The sequence below is a fragment of the Panthera onca genome, chromosome B2 (assembly GCF_046562875.1).
Source record: "Panthera onca isolate mPanOnc1 chromosome B2, mPanOnc1 haplotype 2, whole genome shotgun sequence".
NCBI lineage: Eukaryota > Metazoa > Chordata > Mammalia > Carnivora > Felidae > Panthera > Panthera onca.
Genome location: NC_138343.1, coordinates 120,371,395 through 120,393,641, shown reverse-complemented (window position 1 = coordinate 120,393,641; position 22,247 = coordinate 120,371,395). Strand labels below are relative to the sequence as shown.

The 22,247-nt window shown below is 38.5% G+C and overlaps 1 protein-coding gene across 8 annotated transcripts in view; it reads right to left on the bottom strand.

Annotated features, from left to right (window-relative positions):
- Nucleotides 1-1,661: 1,661 nt before the first annotated feature.
- Nucleotides 1,662-22,247, bottom strand: part of TBPL1 (TATA-box binding protein like 1) — a 35,829-nt gene continuing 15,243 nt past the window's right edge. For all 8 annotated transcript variants that reach the window (XM_078447339.2, XM_060616715.3, XM_060616711.3 and 5 more), the window contains 6 exons: nucleotides 9,498-9,676; nucleotides 7,367-7,449; nucleotides 7,153-7,216; nucleotides 4,380-4,483; nucleotides 4,182-4,276; nucleotides 1,662-2,205 (listed from right to left, as the gene is read on the bottom strand). In XM_078447339.2, the coding sequence (XP_078303465.1) occupies nucleotides 2,126-2,205; nucleotides 4,182-4,276; nucleotides 4,380-4,483; nucleotides 7,153-7,216; nucleotides 7,367-7,449; nucleotides 9,498-9,632 (561 nt within the window). In that variant the 5' untranslated portion in view covers nucleotides 9,633-9,676 and the 3' untranslated portion in view covers nucleotides 1,662-2,125. The remainder of the gene's footprint in view (nucleotides 2,206-4,181; nucleotides 4,277-4,379; nucleotides 4,484-7,152; nucleotides 7,217-7,366; nucleotides 7,450-9,497; nucleotides 9,677-22,247) is intronic.

Below are 22,247 nucleotides of genomic sequence, written 5' to 3'. Positions count from 1 at the left end.
TCCCAGCTTTAAGTTTAGTGGGTCAGCCAGGACATTTTGCCAGGTGACGCTCACACAGCAGCCCTGAAACCTAAACTGGTTAGATTGTCTTTCTTCCTCTTTTCTGAGAAAGCGTTTTGATGCGCTACTGATCTACCCACTTTTCAAGTCACTCGAATGCTGAAAATATTACAACATCTGGATCCGCACATTGGCCATATAATCATGTCCCCCCCCCCCCCTTTCCTACATTTCTTTTTTGGGGGAACGTTACAAAACAGGTCACTTGTTACTGTTAATTAAAGCTAAGTGGAAAATCTCAATTTTTAAAATAGTCTGCCCGGAACCTGTAACTTCTTCACGGAATGGTATCCTCTGTGTTTTATGAGGTCTACCTATCCTATTGGCTCTTAATGTGAAGCAAATAAACACAATGTAAAAAAAAAGAGAGAGAGAGAGAAAGAGAGAGGGTGCACGGAAGTTTGAAAATCACAAGTCTTTCACAAGAAAGAAAATATAAAAGTTAGCCTTTGCCCCCCCGCCCCCCCCGCCATTAAGAGTGAGAGGCACAGTAGGGAAAGGCATCGAGAGGAAAGAAGATAAAAATAAATATAAAATAACGTGTGTTGTTCAGGGCAGGATGTAAGTGAGGTTTGGGAGACTTTATGAGATGGTGAGGAAAATGGACTCGAATATGGAGGTTAGGACGCAGCCATTTCTCACGAAGCTTTCAAAACGTTTTGGAAATTCAGGTTTTAGTGGGGGATTGTGTTGGAATACTGTCTCTAGTAAGTTTCTACTGAGAAGCTAATTGCACTCTCCACTCAACTTCACTTCCAGTTGAAATTATTGTTGGTTCTACTGAATTCCTCACCCCAGGGGTGGAGCGCAACTGCAGCCTGCTTCGCACACCACCATCCCAGGGCTCACGCGGGTGAGCCAGAGAGCCAATGTTTCACACATGCACATTTATTGTCATTTTAAGAGGAGCAATCCCAAATACTGGATAGGCAGTCACTCTTCGGCTGCATTGAATAAGACACAGCAAGGGGAAAGACATGTCTTGCAAAATGGCTTTCAAGTTCAAGTTGAACTATATTATAATTATACTGTGGCACAGAGGCAGCTTGTGGGCACTTCTTGTTAAAACAGCACAACGTATCAACTTCTGACAAGACTCTTAGTATAGCCTCGAACGCCAACCTCAGATTACTACTTTCCTACAACTAGAGTTGAGTCTTACCAGAATCACAGAAGTACATACGAGGTACAACCCATCACAGCTTCTTTCTCACATCCATCTCATAGGTAAGAGGTTTTGCTTTTTAAAACTACAATTCTGTAACTTTTAAAAGATATTTAACATTCTCTATCATATTAAATTAGCAACATAAAACATTATGCTTAATCTATAAAGTTCTACTCCGGTTCATTCCCTAGAATTTATACACATATTTTTATTTCTAATCTGCAAGAAAAAATTGCCTATTTGATATTTGGTAACAGAGCATTAAAAGATACTATACACACGTGGCATATATATATTTACAAAATACACTTCAAAAAGAAGCCAACACACTTTTAGCAAAAGTCTAAGCTTGCATAGATCAAAAAGAAAAAAGAATTGTGAATACAATTTTTGTTAAAATAGAAAATGGGGAATAAAAGTTACAGAATGGATATGAAGAGAGATCTTTTCCAAACTTTTATTTGTGCACATTCAATTGAAAAAGATAACTTTTACAGGTTCTTTGGTGCCCATATTCAGCATACAAAAATGTAAAAGACTATTCACAAATAAAACACATTAGCTCAAACTGGAAAAAACTAATGACAACAACAGAACAATTTAAGGTAGTGCACACTGTGACAGCTCTGCTTACGGGGACATGAGAATTACTGCGAAAATAAATAGAATGTCCTTTTGTAAAAGCAGCAATGTCATGTCTTGTAAACTTCCTTTTTATATTACAGCAAGGTCTGAAATAAAATCCAAAGGGCCTGGAGCTTACACTGTAGCCGTGAATGAATAAAAGAGTCTATTTCCTCAATTACTGTTGGTCCAGTTTTCCTTTTGTTTTGAGTCCAATGTGCAGCAGGTTTTAAAAGGTGCTCAGTTAGGGATTCTAACCAATTAAGCGATGAATTATAAAATTTCTTTCCTGCTTTCAAACACAAACGGGTAAATCTGTTCCACAGCGGTAGCAACAGCCTTTACGTTGGGCCCTGTACCAAACACAACAGAGAGAGGAAGGGGTGAGAAGAGCGCCAGGAACGCGGATTTCCCAGAACTGAAAATATACGGGGTTGTTTTTAAAAAGATCTACACTTTACATAGTCAGACAGTCACAGCAAAAACCAAGAGAATAAAATCCTCTCTGAACAATTAAAGGCAATCTGAAACACAAATGATGTGATTCGTCTTGTTTTCGGGCCCCAGGGTGAAGACAGTGTACATAAAAACCACACACAGACTGCCGTGAAGGAGAATAAGAAGCGATGTGAGATACTGATTAAAGGAAGGAATGATAAACGGGAGTAGACATTTTGGGCACTATCCTTTTGGTCGCTGTAGTCTGGCTTTGGTTAGGCCGCCTCTGAGGCTCACAGGAGTGCTGAGGAACCCAGTAAAGTACAACAAGCCTGCTTCCAAAGTTCTGGGAAATCAGAGGGCTGTGACTAGCTAACTGGTCTAAAACGCCCCGCAGATTAGTACTCACTACCCACCCCCACGTTTATTACTAACCTGGCCATTCATCCTCACAGTTCACTCAGTAAATAGGGAAGCGTGCACGTGCACGCACGCGCGTGCACACACACACACACACACACACACACACACACACACGGGAATGAGGTGACGCTACATATGAATTAATCCATATAATGCTAGGAATAACTAGTTTTTAAAAAATTTAATATTCCACTTGAATAGATAAAAGGAAACATAAAAAAAGACCAAATATTTTCATAAAACATTTTAATAAAAATGGTTTCACTAACGTACACTTAACTCTTTCGAAAGATCTTAAAAACACACATATTGTACCCACTGTGAACTCTCTGAAGGTACTGACCACGTGTTATCAGGGTCTGCTCTTTCCTGATTCCTCTCCCTTCCCCCACATAGGATAGTGCTTTGCCTATGGGAACCACTCAGTATCTGTTCACTGAATTGTTAACATTTCATAGGATGTTCCAGATGTAAATATATAGCGTATACTAATCAACCTAACTGTCTTCAGTTTGTGATGTTGTTTAGTTACCTATTAACTCAAATGTAGATTTTACCTATGCATCATAAACTCTACACTTAATGGGGACTTCTCAACAGATTTTGTGGCTCTGCAGAGGCCTAGGCTCCAAAATGTAGGAAGAGGCAGTTGAAAGGAGGGAACAAATGGATTTGTTCCCCCACACTCCATTTTAAGATTTCGGCATGACCCTGGCAGTAGGTTTTAAAAGTCTCCAAGGAAGATGTGAAAGCCCATAGAATGAGTCAAAACTAAAACTTACTTGTTCAGAGTCTAAAGGTGTTGGTAACGTGTATTTTCTCTTAAGGACTAAAGGAATAAAAAGAAAAATTCAAGGACACCAAAGAAATTTTCCTGAATCCAATTTAGTCAAAGGTTGGGCCTAACTCTCAAGTGATGTCTCCGTACAATTTATACGCACAGTACTTTTAAAAACCATCCTGTGTGCTAATGTGATCCTTTGACATCTATGCCTGGTCTTTGAAACCACCCCTTCCAAATACTTAGGACTCAGAAGATACATAACAAAATACACATAAGACGTGATAAATAGGCACCAGTGATATATGAGTATTTTGCTTATGTAAAACCTCTATGAAGTTTATGAAGTGGATTTCTCTTAGGGTGCCTGTGTGGCTCAGTGGGTTAAGCGTCTGACTCTTGATTTTGGCTTAGGTCATGAATCTACAACTACATGGAATAATACGAATGAATCTCACTAGATAATAATGAATGAAAGAACACTGACCCAAAATAGTATGTGTAAGACTTAAAACTAGTAGAAAAAGCAGGGAAAACGAAACTACAGTTTCAAAAGTCAGGAGACTGGTTCCCTTTGAAGGGCAGAAGTGACTGAAGGGGGACAATGAGACAATATTTGTATTTGGATATAAGCACTTCATTCAAACCATAATTGGCCATACGCTTGCTTTCAGTATCATAAAATACCTGTTACTGTGATACTTCCCGTTGAAAAAATCTGTAACGTAGCTCTTAGAGATTTTATCCGATAGCACACAGCAGGATGAAGTTCAGGTTCATAACTGTACAAAAAAAAAAAAAAACAAAACACAATTAATATAAATATTTATAGGCTGACAAACAATTACAAATTTGGTAAGTTGTCCTGATTCTTCGAAGACCTACCTGGCATGAGGTCTATTGTTCTTTGTGAATTCTGGCAAACGGATTTCAAATGGCATATTACACACCGCCAAAACGTTAACGACCTTAAAATCTGTAAATATTACCTTCAGGAGAGAAGTACAACTCAATGAATTATTTTGCAACAAAAAAATTGCTCAGCAGAAAATAGAAATTGTTCATCAGGGAAACTATAAATAACTGTTTCAATCCTTAAAAGTAAGAACAAGGGGCGCCTGGGTGGCTCAGTCGGTTGAGCGGCCGACTTCGGCTCAGGTCATGATCTCGCGATCTGTGAGTTCGAGTCCCGCGTCGGGCTCTGTGCTGGCAGCTCAGAGCCTGGAGCTTGTTTCAGATTCTGTGTCTCCCTCTCTCTCTGACCCTCCCCCATTCATGGTCTGTCGCTCTCTGTCTCAAAAATAAATAAACGTTAAAAAAAAAAAAAAAAAAAAGTCAGAACAAACTAGAAAGAAAAACAACACCTGACGAACTGATTTAGTTTTCGGTGACTTCTTACTACCATACAGGTGACCCTTGAACAATGCAGGGATTAGTGCCCCTGCCAGTCAAAATTCCACGCATAACTTCTGACTCCTCAAACTCAACTACTAATAGCCTACGATTGACTGGAAGCCTTACCCATAACATAAACAGTCGATTAACACATATTTTGTATACATATTATATACTGTATTCTTACAATAAAGCTAGAGAAAAGAAAATGTTATTAAGAAAGTCATAAGGAAGAGAGAATACATATATGGCACTGTAATATATTTATCAAAAAACATCTGTACTTAAGTGGATCCGCACAGTTCAAACCTGTGTTGTTCAAGGGCCCACTGTAATTAAAGAAAAAGGTCAAAAACTTCATCAAAAAATTACATAGAACTTGAGAGATTTGCAAGATTAAAACATCTGGGCCTTTTGAATCTTATGTTGTATTTTTTTAAACTTTAAGTGGGATATTTAATCTGCTGGGACAGGAGAAAGAATAGTGATTATAAAAATTAAAGCAGAGTTATCCTTCTCAAGAGTCAAAATGGAAGCTGCCACTTAAATAAGTAAATACTGAGTATACGCTGAGTCAATACTGAGTACTGCGTGTACACTGAGCTCTGAAAGGTCAGACTTTTGCTTATAGGAGTAAGGTAAAATGACCTTTCTGTGAGTTTAGTTAGACGTTTTCTTTCGGGAGGGTAGAGTGAGAAAGTGGTGTTTTTGACTGGGATTTTTCTCAACATGTCTAATGTTATAATAAGACAAGGTCCAAGGCTGAAAAGTAACTTCAGCCACTCCTACCAATAACTTGAATGGAGCAGTTTATTATCTTTTGAAACGTTCCCAGTAAAACCACAATTCTGGGTTAACTATCTTCCATCTGAGTACCTGCACAAGGCAGCTGATGAAAGTCACTACGCTGTCCAAAGTGGCCCCACCATCAGTCACGACTCTCAATACTGCCACTTTCCTTAAGCACCAACCCTCCCCCTCTCCCACCATCAGTACTCCGGCACCTTTCTAGTATCTTCCACCTCAGGGAAGACTGAGGAAGACACAGAGAAACTCAACTTCCCACAACTGCTCATTTGAATTCCACACAGCCTGGGCCCATCTCTTCAGAGACCACAGCACATCTTTATTTTTCTTTCGTTTACTCATCATTTGCAAGTGACATAACAAGTCCATACTACAGAGCAATTTTACCAAATGTATGCCTCCATAAAATGGTATCTGATAAAGTTAACCTCCCAGTGATGGTCACTTTACAAGTAAGAGCCCACCAACCAGTATGTACTTTCTGTGGACTAAAGTGTGGATTTAACACAGCAGGCCAATCTTACAATGTCCGTTTTCAAACACTGTGCATTTTGTTTTGGATTTATGCTATTTTTTTTTAAATGTTTATTTTTGAGACAGCGCAAGTCAGGGAGGGGCAGGAGACAGAGGATCTGAAGCGGGCTCTACACTGACAGCAGAGAGCACGATGTGGGGCTCAAACCCATCAACCATGAGCTGAGCCGAAGTCAAGAGCCGGACACTTAACCGACTGAGCCACCCAGGTGCCCCAGGATTCATGTCATTTTTAATACAGCTGATTGATTTTACAAAATGCAGCCTTTTCTGAGTTCTTACACACAGGTGTATACTTAGTATTAGTTATTCATGTGAATCCTTTTCAACTTACACCAGCAAGTGCTGTTATTTCTCAAGCACAGATTCAGTCAGTTCTGCATATTTTTAAATAATCACAATTTCCTGTTATAATGGTAATGCTGTCACTAGCCATAAAATGTAGGAACACTGTTCACTCTTAGCCATAAAATGTATAGATCTAGGCAAGTTCCATTCTAGTATCTTTTTTCTTCTTTATAATTTACGTGATAGCTATCTATAAATAAAAACAAATGCGCTTCAACTTTTTGAACGTAGGGCCCTACTCCCTACTCATCATCCTGACAAACTACTCTTGAGGTCATCAAAAACATGACTTGGTGTGTGTGTGAGGAGTGAACAACCTGAAGAGCTGAAAAGGCAGGTCACGTGTAAGGTAACAAGCCTCTCTGAGAAAGGGGGCAGTGAAAAAGCCAGGATCCTTGCAAGGACTCACGTGGGTAAGTTCACTGCGTAATTTTTGTACTGAAGGACAGTAAGAAAAAGGCCAATCGTGAGGAAGTTTTTGTGTGATCTCTTCAGTCTATTAAATTAAAAAGTTTACCTTTACAAACTAAATCCTTTCATATTTGCAGTTTGGATGTTTTTTTGAAAACATTACCTGAAAACCTAGTTTCTGCAGACTGCGGGCTAAACGTCTGGCACCAAATTTTGCTTCTTCTTCACTACAGTTTTAAGGAGACGAAAAGATTATCAGTCACACAGGAAATAAACTTTATACTGACAAACATGACAAACTTCACACATGATTTTAAGTCCAGGAAAACGTCCTCCCCTTGTACAAAGGAAACATTAAAAGTCCAAGGAAAGTTTACCTTGTTGCTCCAGTGCAAATAATTTTTCCTGAGGACCAAATTGTAGCTGTGATTCTAGGTTTTCTAAGCTTCATTAATACTTTCTGCAAAAAACAACACAAACACACACACAAGACCCAAAACCTGATTACACATTAAATATTAATTTTCACTTATGGTGCTGCTCTATGTGGCCATTTTAATACGAGTTGACTACTCAACGCTTACCCAAGTCTGAAATAAATAACTGTTCTCCAAATCATCCACTCGGAAATCGAGCTCCATACCGAACACAAAGAACATATTAATCCAAAAGGACATTCAATTAATCAAAAATACAAGGTCTGCATAAACCTCTTACTATATACTTGAAATCAATACGCCACAAGTCTGTACACTTTCCAACTCTCATTCCCCGCTGGTTACATAACTGGAATTTGCAATTCGCAATCCACATAAATGGATCCTTAAACATGCCAAACCTGTTCACACCTCAGGGGTTTTGCAGTGTTTGTTACTGTCATCCTGAATGTTCTTCCCTCAATAGTCTCACTTCATTCAGGTCTCTCACCAGATGTCAGAGAGGCCTTCCCTGACCACTCCATCAATGCACCCATCCCTTTGTCGCTCCCCACCTCCCACCTTGCTTTATTCTGCTTCATGGGACTCAACGCTACTTTCTGTACCTTACAGTTGAGATGCCTACTACATGTTCAAGTTCAATACACAAATCTTGAATGCAGGGGAAACGGTGGAGCTGGAGATGTAATTTTAGATTCCTTAGATATGAGAGCCATTTATTTAAAGCTGTGGGTTTGAATGAAATTATCTACAGAATGAGCATAAGTCGGTCAAGGACTAAGGTCCAAGAGAACAACAAATTTAAATTTTCATTGTAGTTTTTCATTTATGGAAATATTAATTATATGCCCACTGTGCATAAGAGAAATAAATGTATACTGATTACGATAGCATATGAATTAGACGTTTCGCCTTCAAACTTCCATTGGCATTTTGAGTTTTGCCCTTTCTCTGTCATATGCCGTATTACCCACCTATTATCAAAGCTATTAAATCTGGAAGGATAAAATTTCCCAAAGAGTCAAAATAAAATCTGAACCAAAAGATAGTATAAAATTTCACACACAAGTGGCTGGGAAACACTAAACTGAGTTTATTCTGCATTTAAGTGCCTTTCAGCACCTGCTTACCATCAACTCAGCCTTTTCAGTTCATCTTCCTAGGAAAAATGACTTCCCTGTCCCATGGCACACACAAGATCCAAAGCAGTACGAGGCCTTTTACTCACTAACCTTCTTCAGGGGACATATTCCTTCCTTTATTTAGGTGACGATGGCATTGCTGATGAACTTGAAAATCTTTAATTGTGTCACTATTAAGTTTTAATTGAATTCAATTCCCCTTAACTTAGTTTGTAGTACTAAGAACTAATGATAATTTACTGAGGTATACTGGCACCTTATTTTTAGAGCTTGGAGCGTTCATATACATTCATAATTTTCATAATAAATGTATAAGATACACATCTCAACATCATGTGGTTTACAAAATCCAATGAACACGTATTGTCACTTCTAACGTTAATCTTCAATAAGGTTAAAGGCAAGTTATCAATGCTTTTATTTTAAATAGTAGAGGTCTAACAAAAACTAAAATTGAAAGTATCCAGGTTAGGATATGAATCATATTATTTTCAGCCATGTGTTACTAAGAATTCCAACTATTTTATTTTAGCTAAATAAAGAGGGGTATGACAACATACTACAAAAATCACAACATACGTATTAGGACCTCATTCATATCATGCATCATTCATGCAACTAAAAAATTACATTTGAATTAAGTATACACCACTGTACAGATGTCCCCTTCTTCAGTTAAAAGAAATTAAGAGAAAAAAATGTCTAGTAGCCTGTGAATTCTTTGCTAAGACTTAGAGATATGTATATGCAAAAGTTGGCACTTCATGGGAGCAGGGGGGCGCTTCTACAGGGCTCCATATTGTACTGAGTACAGCCGGCACATGGTAAGGTGCTCTTAAACTATCGGTAAGTGAATGTATTTTAGTATATCATTTACAGCGCTACAAAACCAGTCTATGTAGCCCACACGCCAAAATTTAGATACTTACTCCAACATCACGCTTATAAATTACATTTGCTCCCTCCAAAGCTATCTTCCTTAAGTTCAAATGGCATCTTGTTCTAAAAACACAGACTACATTTGTAATTAGAATGTCCAATGCAACATCACTGTCTGCATCCATTGGGGTAGTTTAAAAACTGAGCTTCCCACCACGAAGATCACATCCTGAGAAAGAAAACAAAATAAAGTAATTACACTTAAATATCCTGTTAATTTATTTTTCATAAATAGTCTTGAAAATTAAAATATAAGAAATGAATTAGACTATTTAGTTTTCAAATGTGACTCAAACCAAATCATGTCCCTTCTTTTCCTCACTAAAAATGTCATTTTTAAAAAGATAACAAACATGTCGTACAGAATCTTTCAAAATCCGGACCTTTTATTCCTTACAATTGAAAGTAACATTTACGTGCCAGGAGCCTACCAGACTTTTCTCCTGCTACTTCCCTTTACAACCACTATGTTTCGGGTGTATCATAATTATGGCAATTCTCCAAACACACCAAGTTTAAGGGTGGGACTTTGTGGTCCCAATGTCCAATCATTAGTGGTACTGTAACCCGCCTCATACAACTTGCCAGGGCAAAAAGAAGGATGACCTGTCTTTCCTCTATTTTAGGTAACTGACTTACCTGTTTAAAGAAGCAGAAATATTAATTATAATATTAATAGATTTTTCTCATTTGCTAGTCAGCCATTCATTATTCACTTACTGAATACCTTCTATGCACTGAGGACACCAGGAAAAAAATGAATAAGGCAAAATCTTTTGTCATCAAGGAGCTCACAAGTCTATGAGTGTAGGAAGAAGCTCTCACAAATAGCACACCATTTTCGTCAGGATCACAGTCTTTCAAGGTCTGTATCCTTTTAAAACTATGATACGAGCATTTCTATAAATGAACCAACAAAAAAGAGCCCCAGTTTTTACCAGTAAGCATATGACCCATTTCCAGTTAAAAAATTCTGACTAGGTTTCCACATCTTAAAAAACAAGTAATGGTAATTTAGTTCACCTAACCCACAAAGAGAATACCAGAAAACAGTAACAATACCATTGTAATGATCTTGGGGATCCCTTGCAGCTACAATATGATAAACTAGTATTCTTTATAAGGATTCAAATTATTGTATGACTAAAACAATGAAGATGCCAAGAGTCCCGATAAAGAAAATTCAAGCTTGTTTTCCCGCCGTTTGGGATCTGACAGAACACAAGTCAGACCAGGCCTGTGGCACCTCTCTAGGATGATGGAGCCTTCAGTTCTGTGCACCACCTGTATCTCCGCTTCACCAATTTCTGACTTTTATGTTCCCTTCCATCTGCTTATCTCCTTGTTTTGTTGTTTTCTGTGTATCTCTAAGTCAACTCAAATAATTGTTACGTACAAGGGATGGGGCAGGAGTAGCAGTGCATATACAAGTAGACGGATTACGAAAGAGGATGGAGGCAGTTATCAACACTGATCTTAAACAGCAGGATCAATACCCTGACTCACCACACACCAGGTACGAGAACCTGAAAAAGGTATGCAATCTATCTGTGCCTCGGTATTCTCATTTGTGGCATGGAATCTAGTGTCCTACTAGAACGTGTTGTGGGGATTATACAGAGTGTATAAAAAGTACTTAGCATACATATTTGGCAATAATAACACAAAAATGACAGTTAATATAGATAAAATAATCAATAAGCAGAGATCTCTTACTACCATTTCCCATGATTATATTATAGCCCAGATGCTGAGCCATATAGACCTCACCAGGTTTTCTATTTTCCTGTAAAAACTATGAAATAACTGAGGTAAAGAGGCTCTTAGCCGCATACCCCAACATCCGTTCCACCCTTCCTGCACAGTGAACAGAACCCAGGTGTTTGGGAGAAATAAAATACTATCCATACTTTCAAGGCTCCCTGGGAACAGGTAGAGCCAAGGGGCCACACGATCCTGTCACGATTAACGAAATGTAAAATGAAATGGTTTTGTATCTTTTGCGAAGAAAAGATTGCTTAGAGTGACCAAACTAAGCCAGCCAAGACCCCTTTTGCCTTCCTACCCTTCTTCACTTTTATTGCCTGGACTTTAGATGCAAGAATTGGGAGCTCAAGTAGCCATCTGATCATGAGACTATGAGATAAGGGCAGTGGAACAGTAAGACAGAGCAAGCCCGAGTCCCTAATCCAATGAAATTCCTTATTACCCCTGTACTTCCTAATTCCAGACTTGATGAAGGTGGGAGAAAAATCAATTTCCATCTCAAGGCCCTCACCTGCTGAATTTCTGTCATATGCAGCCAAGCCTAATCCTAACGGATGCACATCCCTAGAGACAGGCTACAGAAAGCACTACTTAAAAAGAAACTCGTATGAAGAAACTGTTAAATTTACTGTTTCACACAGATTTTGTTTTTTACATTAAAACAAGTTAAAACAAATTAAGGCGAGAATATCAGGACAATATGTAGGGTAAAAATAAGTCAAGAAAGTAGGTATAAAGCAAATCTCGGTGACTGCAAAGAAGACTTGAAATTAATACAATTGTGCCTGTACTTTAGTAACTTAAACTCTAAAAATGAGATCACAGGCGTAGTTCATTCGAAGTTACTCAATGTTCATATTTTAGATGAATATAACCTGGCAAGCAGCCTCAGAAAACACTATTGCTTTAATACGTTTTAAATCAAGGACAGAATATGGAGTCAGTACTTAAAAAAGAAATCAGGCGGGGCGCCTGGGTGGCTCAGCCGGTTAAGCAGCCCACTTCGGCTCAGGTCATGATCTCGAGGTCCGTTAGTTCGAGCCCCTCGTCGGGCTCTGTGCTGACAGCTCAGAGCCTGGAGCCTGTTTCAGATTCTGTGTCTCCCTCTCTCTGCCCCTCCCCCGTTCATGCTCTGTCTCTCTCTGTCTCAAAAATAAATAAACATTAAAAAATAAAAAATAAAAAATAAAAAGAGTCAGGTATCCTACACGAAAGACTCCACATTTCTGAAGCATTACAACAAAAAACCCACTTGCAGTCAATTTAGCTACCTTGTAAAACAAGAAAGCAGTGCTGGATATTAACAAAGATTCACCCCACAGCTAACATCATACTCAATGGTGAAAAGCTGAAAGCTTTTCCTCGGAGATCCAGAACAAGTCAAGGATGCCCACTCTCACCACTTGCATTCAACACAATATTGGAAATCCTAGCCAGAGCAGTTAGGCAAGAAAAAGACAATGCATCCAAATTGGAAAGGGAAAAAGGAAAATTGTCACTTTTTGTGGATGGCATGATTTTATATATAGAAAACCCTAAAGACTCCACCAAAAACACTTTTATAACTAATAAATGAATTCAGGAAAAGCTGCCAAGTACAAAATCAATATATAAAATCTGTTCTGTTTCTATATACTAATAACAAACTATCAGAAAGAGAAATTTTAAAAACTCAATTTATAATTGCATCAAAAAGAACAAAATACCTAGGAATAAATTTAAACAAGGGGATGAAAAACCTGTACACTGAAAACTGTAAGACACTGATGAAAGAAAATGAAAAACAAGTAAATGTTTATTACATGCTCATCGATTGAAAGAATTAATAGTTAAAATGTCCATACCACTCAAAGCAATCTAGAGATTCAATGCGATCCCTATCAAAATCCCAATGGTATTTTTCACAGAAATAGAACAAACAATCCAAAAATTTGTATGGAACCACACAAGCAATCTTGAGAAAGAACAAAGCTGGACTCCGATTTCAAACTATATTACAAAGCTATAGTAATAGAGATAGAGCTCAAAATAAACCCATGCACGTTCAGTCAACCGATGTATGAATAAGGAGGCAAGCATACACAATGGTGAACAGACAGTCTCTTCAAGAAGTGGTGCTGAGAAACCCGGGCAGCCACATTCAAAAGAATAAAACTACACTCCTATCTTACACCACACATAAAAATAGCACAAAATGGATTAAAGACTTGAATGTAAAACCTGGAACTATAAAACTAGAAGAAAACGGGTGGTAAGCTCCACGATACCACCAGTCTTCGCACTGAATTTCTGGATCTAACTTTAGAAGCAAAGGCAACAAAAGCAAAAACAAGCGAGCGATACATCAAACTAAAAAGCTTCTGCACAGCAAACGACATGAAAAGGCAGCCTACTGAATGCGAGAAAATTGCTGCAAATCATATACTCAGTAAGATGTAAATATCCAGAAAATAAAAAGAACTCTTATAACTCAATAGCAAAAACAACAAACAATCTGATTAAAAAATGGGTAGAGGAACTGAAGAGACATTTTTCCAAAGAAGGCATACAGATAGCCAACAGGCACATGAAAAGATACTCAATCGACATCACTAATCATCAGGGAAAAGCAACTCAAAACCACAATGAGAGATCACTGCGCATGTGTTAGAATGGTTGTTAACAAAAAGACACACAATAACAGGCGCTGGTGAGGATGTGGAGAGAAGGGAATGCTTGTTCACTGTTGGTGGGAATGTAAACTGGTGCAGCTACTGTGGAAAACAGTATGGAGGTTCCTCAAAAAATTAAAAATGATCCAACAATTCCACTTTTGGACAGTCATCTGAAGAAAGGGGAAACATTAATTTGAAAAGATATATGCACCCCTACATTCATCACAGTATTATTTACAATAGCCAAGCTATGGAAGTAACCTAAATGTCCACTGATGGGTGAATGGATAAAAAAAGATGTGGTATATATACAAAATGGAATACTTCTCGGCCATAAAAAAGAAAACAAATATAAACGACTTAAGCATTCGATCCAAGAAATCAAGTATAGGACAAATATAAATGACTTAAGCATTCGATCCAAGAAATCAAGTAAATGACAACCACAAAATAGACGGAAGAAAATGGTAAATGAAAGTAGAAATAATATAACTAACATGGTAGTTATAACTAACAAACATGGTAGAAATAAAAGAAAAATTCAACTCCAAGTTTTGAAATGTAAAAGATTCCAATAGTTTTTCCATATAGGAATATTAAAAAGTTAATTTCTTCAATTTTTTGTATAGTATAGAAAAACAACATAAATATTAGAATCTTTGTACAGTATAGAAAAATAACATATATATTAGAGAAAAACAACGTATATATGAAAAGCACAGTTAACTCTATTTTGATTTAAATAGAATTATCAATGACTTTCTCACTGCACAGGGCCTAACATTAAGGCATGGGTTAATCAGGTGTTTCGTCCTGTGCTCCAAGTATGCCTACTATGAGTTGTCAAATATTTCCTCCTAATAAAAAGCAGAATTCAAAACTGCCCCTGCCCTAACTTCAGGAACTATCATATTTCTAGCTTCTTATTAAGTCCATTACAGTTGTGGCCAAAAGCACAAACTTCCAGTTATAAAACCAGTAAGTCCTGGAGATATAATGTACAGCTTGGCGACTAGAGTTAGTACTACCATATGGTATATTTGAAAGCTAAGAGAGTAGATCTCATCACAAGAAAATAAATGTGTAACTATGTGTGGTGACGGATGCTAATGACATAGTGTGGTGGTGATTTTGCAATTCATATATATATATATATATATACACACACATATATATACATATACACACCTATATACATATATATATATATATATTTTAAATCATTAAGTTGTATACCTGAAACATATTATATGTCAATTGTATCTCAATAAAAATTTTTAAATAGTCTTAGAAAAAATTCCTCATAGAGGCTGAAGCAGCTTCTTCCTCACTCAATGATTTTATGGGTAAGAACACATTGTGTGTTAGGTTCTCTGACTTTTCAGTGGTATTCAAAAACATTACTTCAGTAACCCTCACAAACTGCAACCTTAAAGCATTACTTGGAAAACACCGCCACCTCCTGGCTTTTAAGACAAATTGCATCAAAGACTACAGGTGATAGCGTGGGTTTGGTTCTAGACCACCATGATGAAGCAGGTAACTCAATAAAGCAAGTCAAATAAACGTTCTGGTTTCTCAGTGCATATAAGTTATGTTTACACCATACTACAGTCTATTAATTATATAACAGCATTATGTCTAAAATCATCAATGTATAAACCTTATTTTAAAAGTACTTTATTGCTAAAAAATGTTAACCATCTGAGCTTTCAGCAAGTCAATCTTTTTGCTGGCGGAAAGGAAAAGGAGAACATGGAAGGTTCTGCCTCCATGTTGATGGCTGCTGACTGATCAGAGTGAAGCAGTTGGGGTGAAGATTGGGGTGATTGCGGCAATTTCTTTGAGACAATAAAGTTTGCCACATGGATCGGATCTTCCTTTCATGAACGATTTCCCTATAGTAAGTGATGCATTCCCTATAGTAGGTAGCCACTGTCGAACTTCTTTGAAAATTGAAGTCAGTCCTCTCAATCCATTAAACCTACTGCATTATCAGCTAAATTCATGTAATATTCTAAATCCTCTGTTGGTCACTTCAACAATCTTCATGGCATCTTCACCAAGAGTAGACTCCATCTCAGGAAACCACCTTCTTGGCTCTTCCCTAAGAAGCGACTCGTCAGCCATTCAAGATTGACCATGAGATTGCAGCAATTCAGTCCCATCTTCAGGCTCCACTTCTTTTGAATTTGTTTTTAAATGTTTATTTATTTTTGAGACAGAGAGAGACAGAGCATGAATGGGGGGAGGGTCAGAGAGAGAGGGAGACACAGAATCGGAAGCAGGCTCCAGGCTCTGAGCTGTCAGGCACAGAGCCCGATGCGGGGCTTGAACTCGTGAACCACGAGATCATGACCTGAGCCAAAGTCGGACACTTAACCGACTGAGCCACCCAGGCGCCCCCAGGCTCCACTTCTAATTCTAGTTCTCCTGCTGTTTCCACCACACCTGCAGTTACTTCCTCCACTTTAGTACTGAGCCCCTTAAAGTCATCCATGAGGATTGAAACCAACTTCTTCCAAACTCCTCTTAATGTTGATATTGTGACCTCTTCCCATGAATCATGAATGTTCTTAATGGCATCTAGAATGGTGAATCCTTTACAGAAGGTTTTCAATGTACTTTTTCCAGATCCATCAAAGGAATCACTATCTGGGGCAGTTCTATAGGCTTATGGAAATGTATTTCTTAAACAATAAGACTTGCAAGTTGAACCGACTCCTTGATCCATGGGCTACAGAATGGATGTTGTGGTAGCAGGCATAAAACGACATTAATTTCATTGCACATCTCCACCAGAGCTTTTGGGTAACCAGGCGCACTGTCAATGAGCAGTAATATTTTGAAAAGAATCTTTTTTTCTGAGCAGTAGGTCTCAACAGTGGGCTTAAAACATTCATAAACCATGTTGCAAATAGATGTGCTTTCACCCAAACTTTATTGTTCCATTTATAGAGCACAGGCAGAGTAGATTCTCTTAAAGGTCCTAGGATTTTTGGGATAGTACATGAGCACTGGCTTCAACTGAAAGTCACCAGCTATATCAGCCCCCAACAGGAGAGTCAGTCTATCCTTTGAAGCTAGCATTGACTTCTCTCTAGCTATGAAATCCTTAAACAGCATTTCATTGCAATCAAAAGCTATTTTGTGTATACTTAAAATCTGTTGTTTAATGTAACCACCTTCCTTATCTTAGCTAGATCTTCTGGATAACTTGCTTCAGCTTCTACATCACCGCTTGCTGCTTCACCCTGCTTTTAGGTCATGAAAATGGCTTCTTTCCTTAAATGCACCAACCTCTGTGAGCTTCAAACTTTCTTCTCCAGCTTCCTCATCTTTCTCAGCCTACACAGAATTGAAGAGAGTTGGGGCCTTGCTCTGGATTAGGCTTCGGCTTAAGGGAATGTCGGGGCTGGTATGACCTTCTATCCAGACCACTACAATTTTCTCTGTATCAGCAATACAGTTGTTTTACTTTCGTACCATTAGTGTGTTTACTGGAGTAACAGTCTTAATTTCCTTCAAGAACGTTTCCTTTGCGGTCACAACTTGACTAACTGGCACAAGAGACCTAGCTTTTGGCCTACTGCAGCTTTTGACACTCACGACGCGTAATCGTATCTGGCTTTGATTTCAAGGGAGTGTAATTCTTCCTTTCACTTGAACACTTAGAGGTCATCAGAGGGCTACAAACTGACCTAATTTCAATATTGTTGTGTTTCAGGGCACGGTGGGGGGGGGGGGGGGCGCGAGGAGACAGACAGGGGAACGACCAGCTGGTGAGCAGACACACCCGATACGTCTCAAGTCTGCCACCTTAAACGGGAGCATGTCGCGGGGCCCCAAAACAACTACAGAGTAACAGCAAAGATCACTGATCACCATAACAAACACAGTAATAATGAGTAAGTCTGAAACACCGAGGGAATCATCTAACTGTTGGAAAGATGGTGCCAACAGATTTGCTTGGTGCAAGGTTGTCACAAACCTCCCGTCTGCCAAAAACGCGGTATCTGTGGAGCGCATTAAGACCAGTAATAGCTCTAGTACATTTTATACTTTCCACACCAGGAAAGATATTGAAACTGAAAGGCCACAAAAAACACTCTTCGTAAAAACAAGGCAAAAATACCCCCAAAACCTAATAAAAGGCCAGAAGAACAAAACGAAATAAACAGAGCACAGAAGAATAACATCTTAGCTACTCTGAGGATATTCAAGTTGCATCTGAGGACACCGGGAGAGCGGCCTCCAACGCTTTAACCACAAGATCACCCTCCATGATTTGAGAAATGGCAAAAGTAGGGGAAGGCTGGATTTAGACCCATTTGCAAACAACACGAACCCTCACGGTCTCCTGGAGATTGCTCTTTTCTACAGGTGAGGCATGCCGTCCAAAGTAACCTCATATTCTTCATAAAGCTCTCAAAATAGCACATCAGGACACAGACGTTGTGTCCTGACTCCAACAGACGACTTGACAGTCCCTCAGCACACGCCTGTAACCCAGCTAACGTTGTGCCTTTGAAAAAGCCAACGTTCTTTCACATCTGTTTCACGGGACAGGAGAAACCTTACTTCTTCCCTTTCTCGTCTGGAAACTGGCGGTATCACCGCAACCCCCCACCAAGGTGCCGTGAAGGATTAAGTACGGTTATCTATGTCCATACAGCACACAGCATGCATTAATTAAATGACAGCTATTACTGCTTGATGGATTCACAGGTAGTTGAATTTTATAACCAAATAGTATTATTTCATGAACCGATGCAAACCTTGAGAAGCCATATTAACAGAGAGGAAAAAAATGGAGATCGCCGCAGATTAGGCAGGGGTCAGCAAATCATACAATGGGCCAGTGGCCATTTTGTAAAAAAAGTTTTATTGGAACATGCCATGCTCAAGTGTTACCTAATGACCACGTGGCACAACTGAGCAGTTATGACAAAAACCTGATGACCCACAAGTCTAAAATAGTTACCATCCGGTCTTTAAGGAAAAAAAAAAGTCTGTTAATTCCTGGGCTGGCCCAATGAGGCTGTATCAATAAAATAAAATGCAACACTGATAAATTTTAAAGCCTACTTTTTTTTTTTTTTTTTTGAGACAGAAATAGACAGAACATGAATGGAGGAGGGTCAGAGAGAGGGAGACACAGAATCTGAAGCAGGCTTCAGGCTCCAAGCTGTCAGCACAGAGCCCGACGCGGGGCTTGAACTCACGGACTGTGAGATCATGACCTGAGCTGAAGTCGGATGCTTAACCGACTGAGCCACCCAGGCGCCCCACCTACATTTTTATTAAAATACATAAAATATGTTTGTCATGGTCCTTGATTGAACACTGGTTTGAACAAACCAGTTGTAGGCAATATTTGAAGGACATCAGTATGGATCTGAGTGATACATATATTGGGGAGTTACTGTTCATTTCGTTATGTGCAATGACAGACTAGTTACATAGACAAATATGCTTATTTTTTAGAGACACTACCAAAATATTCAGGGAGGCATGTCGTGTTTATAATTTACGTTAAAATGCAAGTGTTTTTCGTTATCTGAACTCAGTAACAAATAGATTTGGATAAAGTTTCAGATGATTCCCTAGATGCTGGAATCCTGCTACAGGAACCAAACAAATTTGGACAATCTATTCTGGGATACAGAATAGATATGGACAGTAAATATAATTGTATTTTAGGACCAAAAAAATGTCATGTTACTGTTGCATGTCTTAACAATTGTTAAATGTACGTGATAGACATACAGATGGGTATTCATTATACTATTCTCCCTCTAATTCTCTCTGAAAATTTCCATAATAATTTTTTTAATGTTTGTCTTTGAGAGAGAGAGAGAGGCAGAGTACGAGCATGGGAGGGACAGAGAGAGAGGGACACACAGAATCCGAAGGAGGCTCCAGGCTGTCAGCACGGAGCCTGACGTGGGACTCGAACCCAGGTCAGATCATGAGCTGAGCCGAAGTTGGATGCTTAACCGACTGAGCCAGCCAGGTGCCTCTCCACAATAATTGTAAAAAGTGTTTAAGAAAAGACTTTACTTCACACTAGGCCATACTAAGACAACATGAAGTTGTGATTATATTACTTAAAAAACAAACAGAACCTAGGTTAGATAGGAGCACCTACAGCAAAGGAGTGCCTATAGCCTTTTTTGCTACCAAAATATCTCAATATCCAAACATTGTCATTTAAAGAGGGCAATGATAACCAGATATCCAGAGGGAAGCAGGATGGTATGAGATATAAAAATAGTGTGTGAGGGAAGTCTCAGGACATTTAGCGCAGGAAAGAAAAGATAGCAGTTGTTCTCAAATATCTGAATAAAAAGGAAACTGACAGAACCAGTTAAAGTCACATGGAAGCAGATCTCATGAAGCCACACTGATAAACAAATACCACTGCAAAGCAGGGGACTCCACAGAAGAGAAGTGTCACAAAAGGAGGCGGGGGGGGGGGGGGGGGGGGGAGGTGTGGCTAGAGAATTAACCAACAGTTAAGAATGTTATAGAATGAGTCTTCGATTGAGTATAAGATGAGACTAGATGGTTTCTAAGGTCCCACCTAATTCTCAAATCCCAGATTCTAACATCTTAGATGAAGACAGGCTACTGACAAACTAGGCATTATACACTAAATTTTTATTTCAGTTCTAGAGCTACTGTGTCAGTTTAGTTAAATTAACATCCCAATTCTCAACTTCCCGCTTTGCCTTCAACATGCGTGTATGTTCAAAGGGGCAGGTGGAGGGAGACGACTGGCAGCACTACAGGGCAACAGCACAGGCACATGGACGAAGCTGCAAACCTTGAACCCGTGTGGCAGGGTGACATTCTATCATTCTGTCACCTGGTGCACTTCCGGGACCCATCCTTAGGGCTGGCATTTTTGCATTCTAGCCACAGAAAGAAAATTTTACTAACAGGACGCCTGGCCTAAAAAAAACCCTTGTACTTTCCAAAGGAAAAGCTTATATATTATGCCATCCATATTACATAAAACATTCAACAAGTATTTAAGTATAAAGCAAAAAGTACTTGATATACAAACCATGATTACATTGAGTTAAACAGAAAGTTAAAGTATCTGCATTACTTTTGCGTCCACCTACTATGACTCAGTCTAAATAACAATTCTGAAGACCAGCAAGCTGGTAGCATTCATGTAAATACCTTGCATCAAAATGAACTGTTACGATTTTTTAAATCTGTATTAAGAAAACTACAAAAATACCGTTTTATGGAAATTAATTAACAACAAGTGTGGGTTGCCAGCAACTATCTATTTAAAAAAAATAGTAAGGAAAATTTTTATGTTTCAGTCAGTAAAAATATTTGTAATGGTGCCTAAAAAATAATGGAGGAAAATTTAATTTAATTTAACTTGATGATTTTCTGAATGTGTGCTTAATGAAAGGCAAATCAATGGTTTACACTCAAAGAAAAAGTTCCAGTTAAAACAAAACAAAGTATTTTTGCAATTTAAGAATAACTAATATCTACCTCATATTAATAATGTTTAAATAGTAGCCCACTTAAGAATTTCACTATTTCATCATGTACTAAAATCTATCTATAAAATAAGAGAACTTGGGGGTGCCTGGGTGGCTCAGTTGGTTAAGTGTCTGACTCTTGATTTCAGCTCAGGTCACGATCTAAGGTTTTGACATCAAGCCCCGGGTTGGGCTCCACGCTGAGCATGGAGCTTGCTTAAGATTCTCTCTCTCCCTCTGCCCCTCCCCAGTGCTTGAGCAGAGGCTCTCTTTCTCTCTCTCAGAAATAAAGTAAGAGAACTTGGATCCTAGTGGAAGCTTTGTGAAAGTGGGCTGGCTCTGAACGTTCCTACACTTATTTGCAAAATGCATACACCATTTACTCATCACATGATTTGTTTTGAGAAATTAATGAACACCTCCCAAATCATAATGTGCCCAATTAATGCCATATTAGTCAATGCTAACATCAACTAATGTATTACTGTGGATAACAAGAAAATAAGTATATTTTACTGAATATAACTTGAAATTTGCGGATTCAAACTCAAAAGATGAGAAATTGAGTGTACCAATTCCTTATGAAGAACAAAATTTACTTTGGATAGCTTTCTTAGTATTTCAAATAAATGGCCTTAATGCAGGATTTTAAGGAAGATACCACATCATTTTCCAATCACATACAAAATACTCAAAGAAAAACAAGTCCTACCACAGTTATAATTACTAAGGTCCCCCCTCCCCCATGCTCAAAAAGGCACATGTTTTTAGGCTGCTGAATCCTTACATTTATCTGCATATTAAA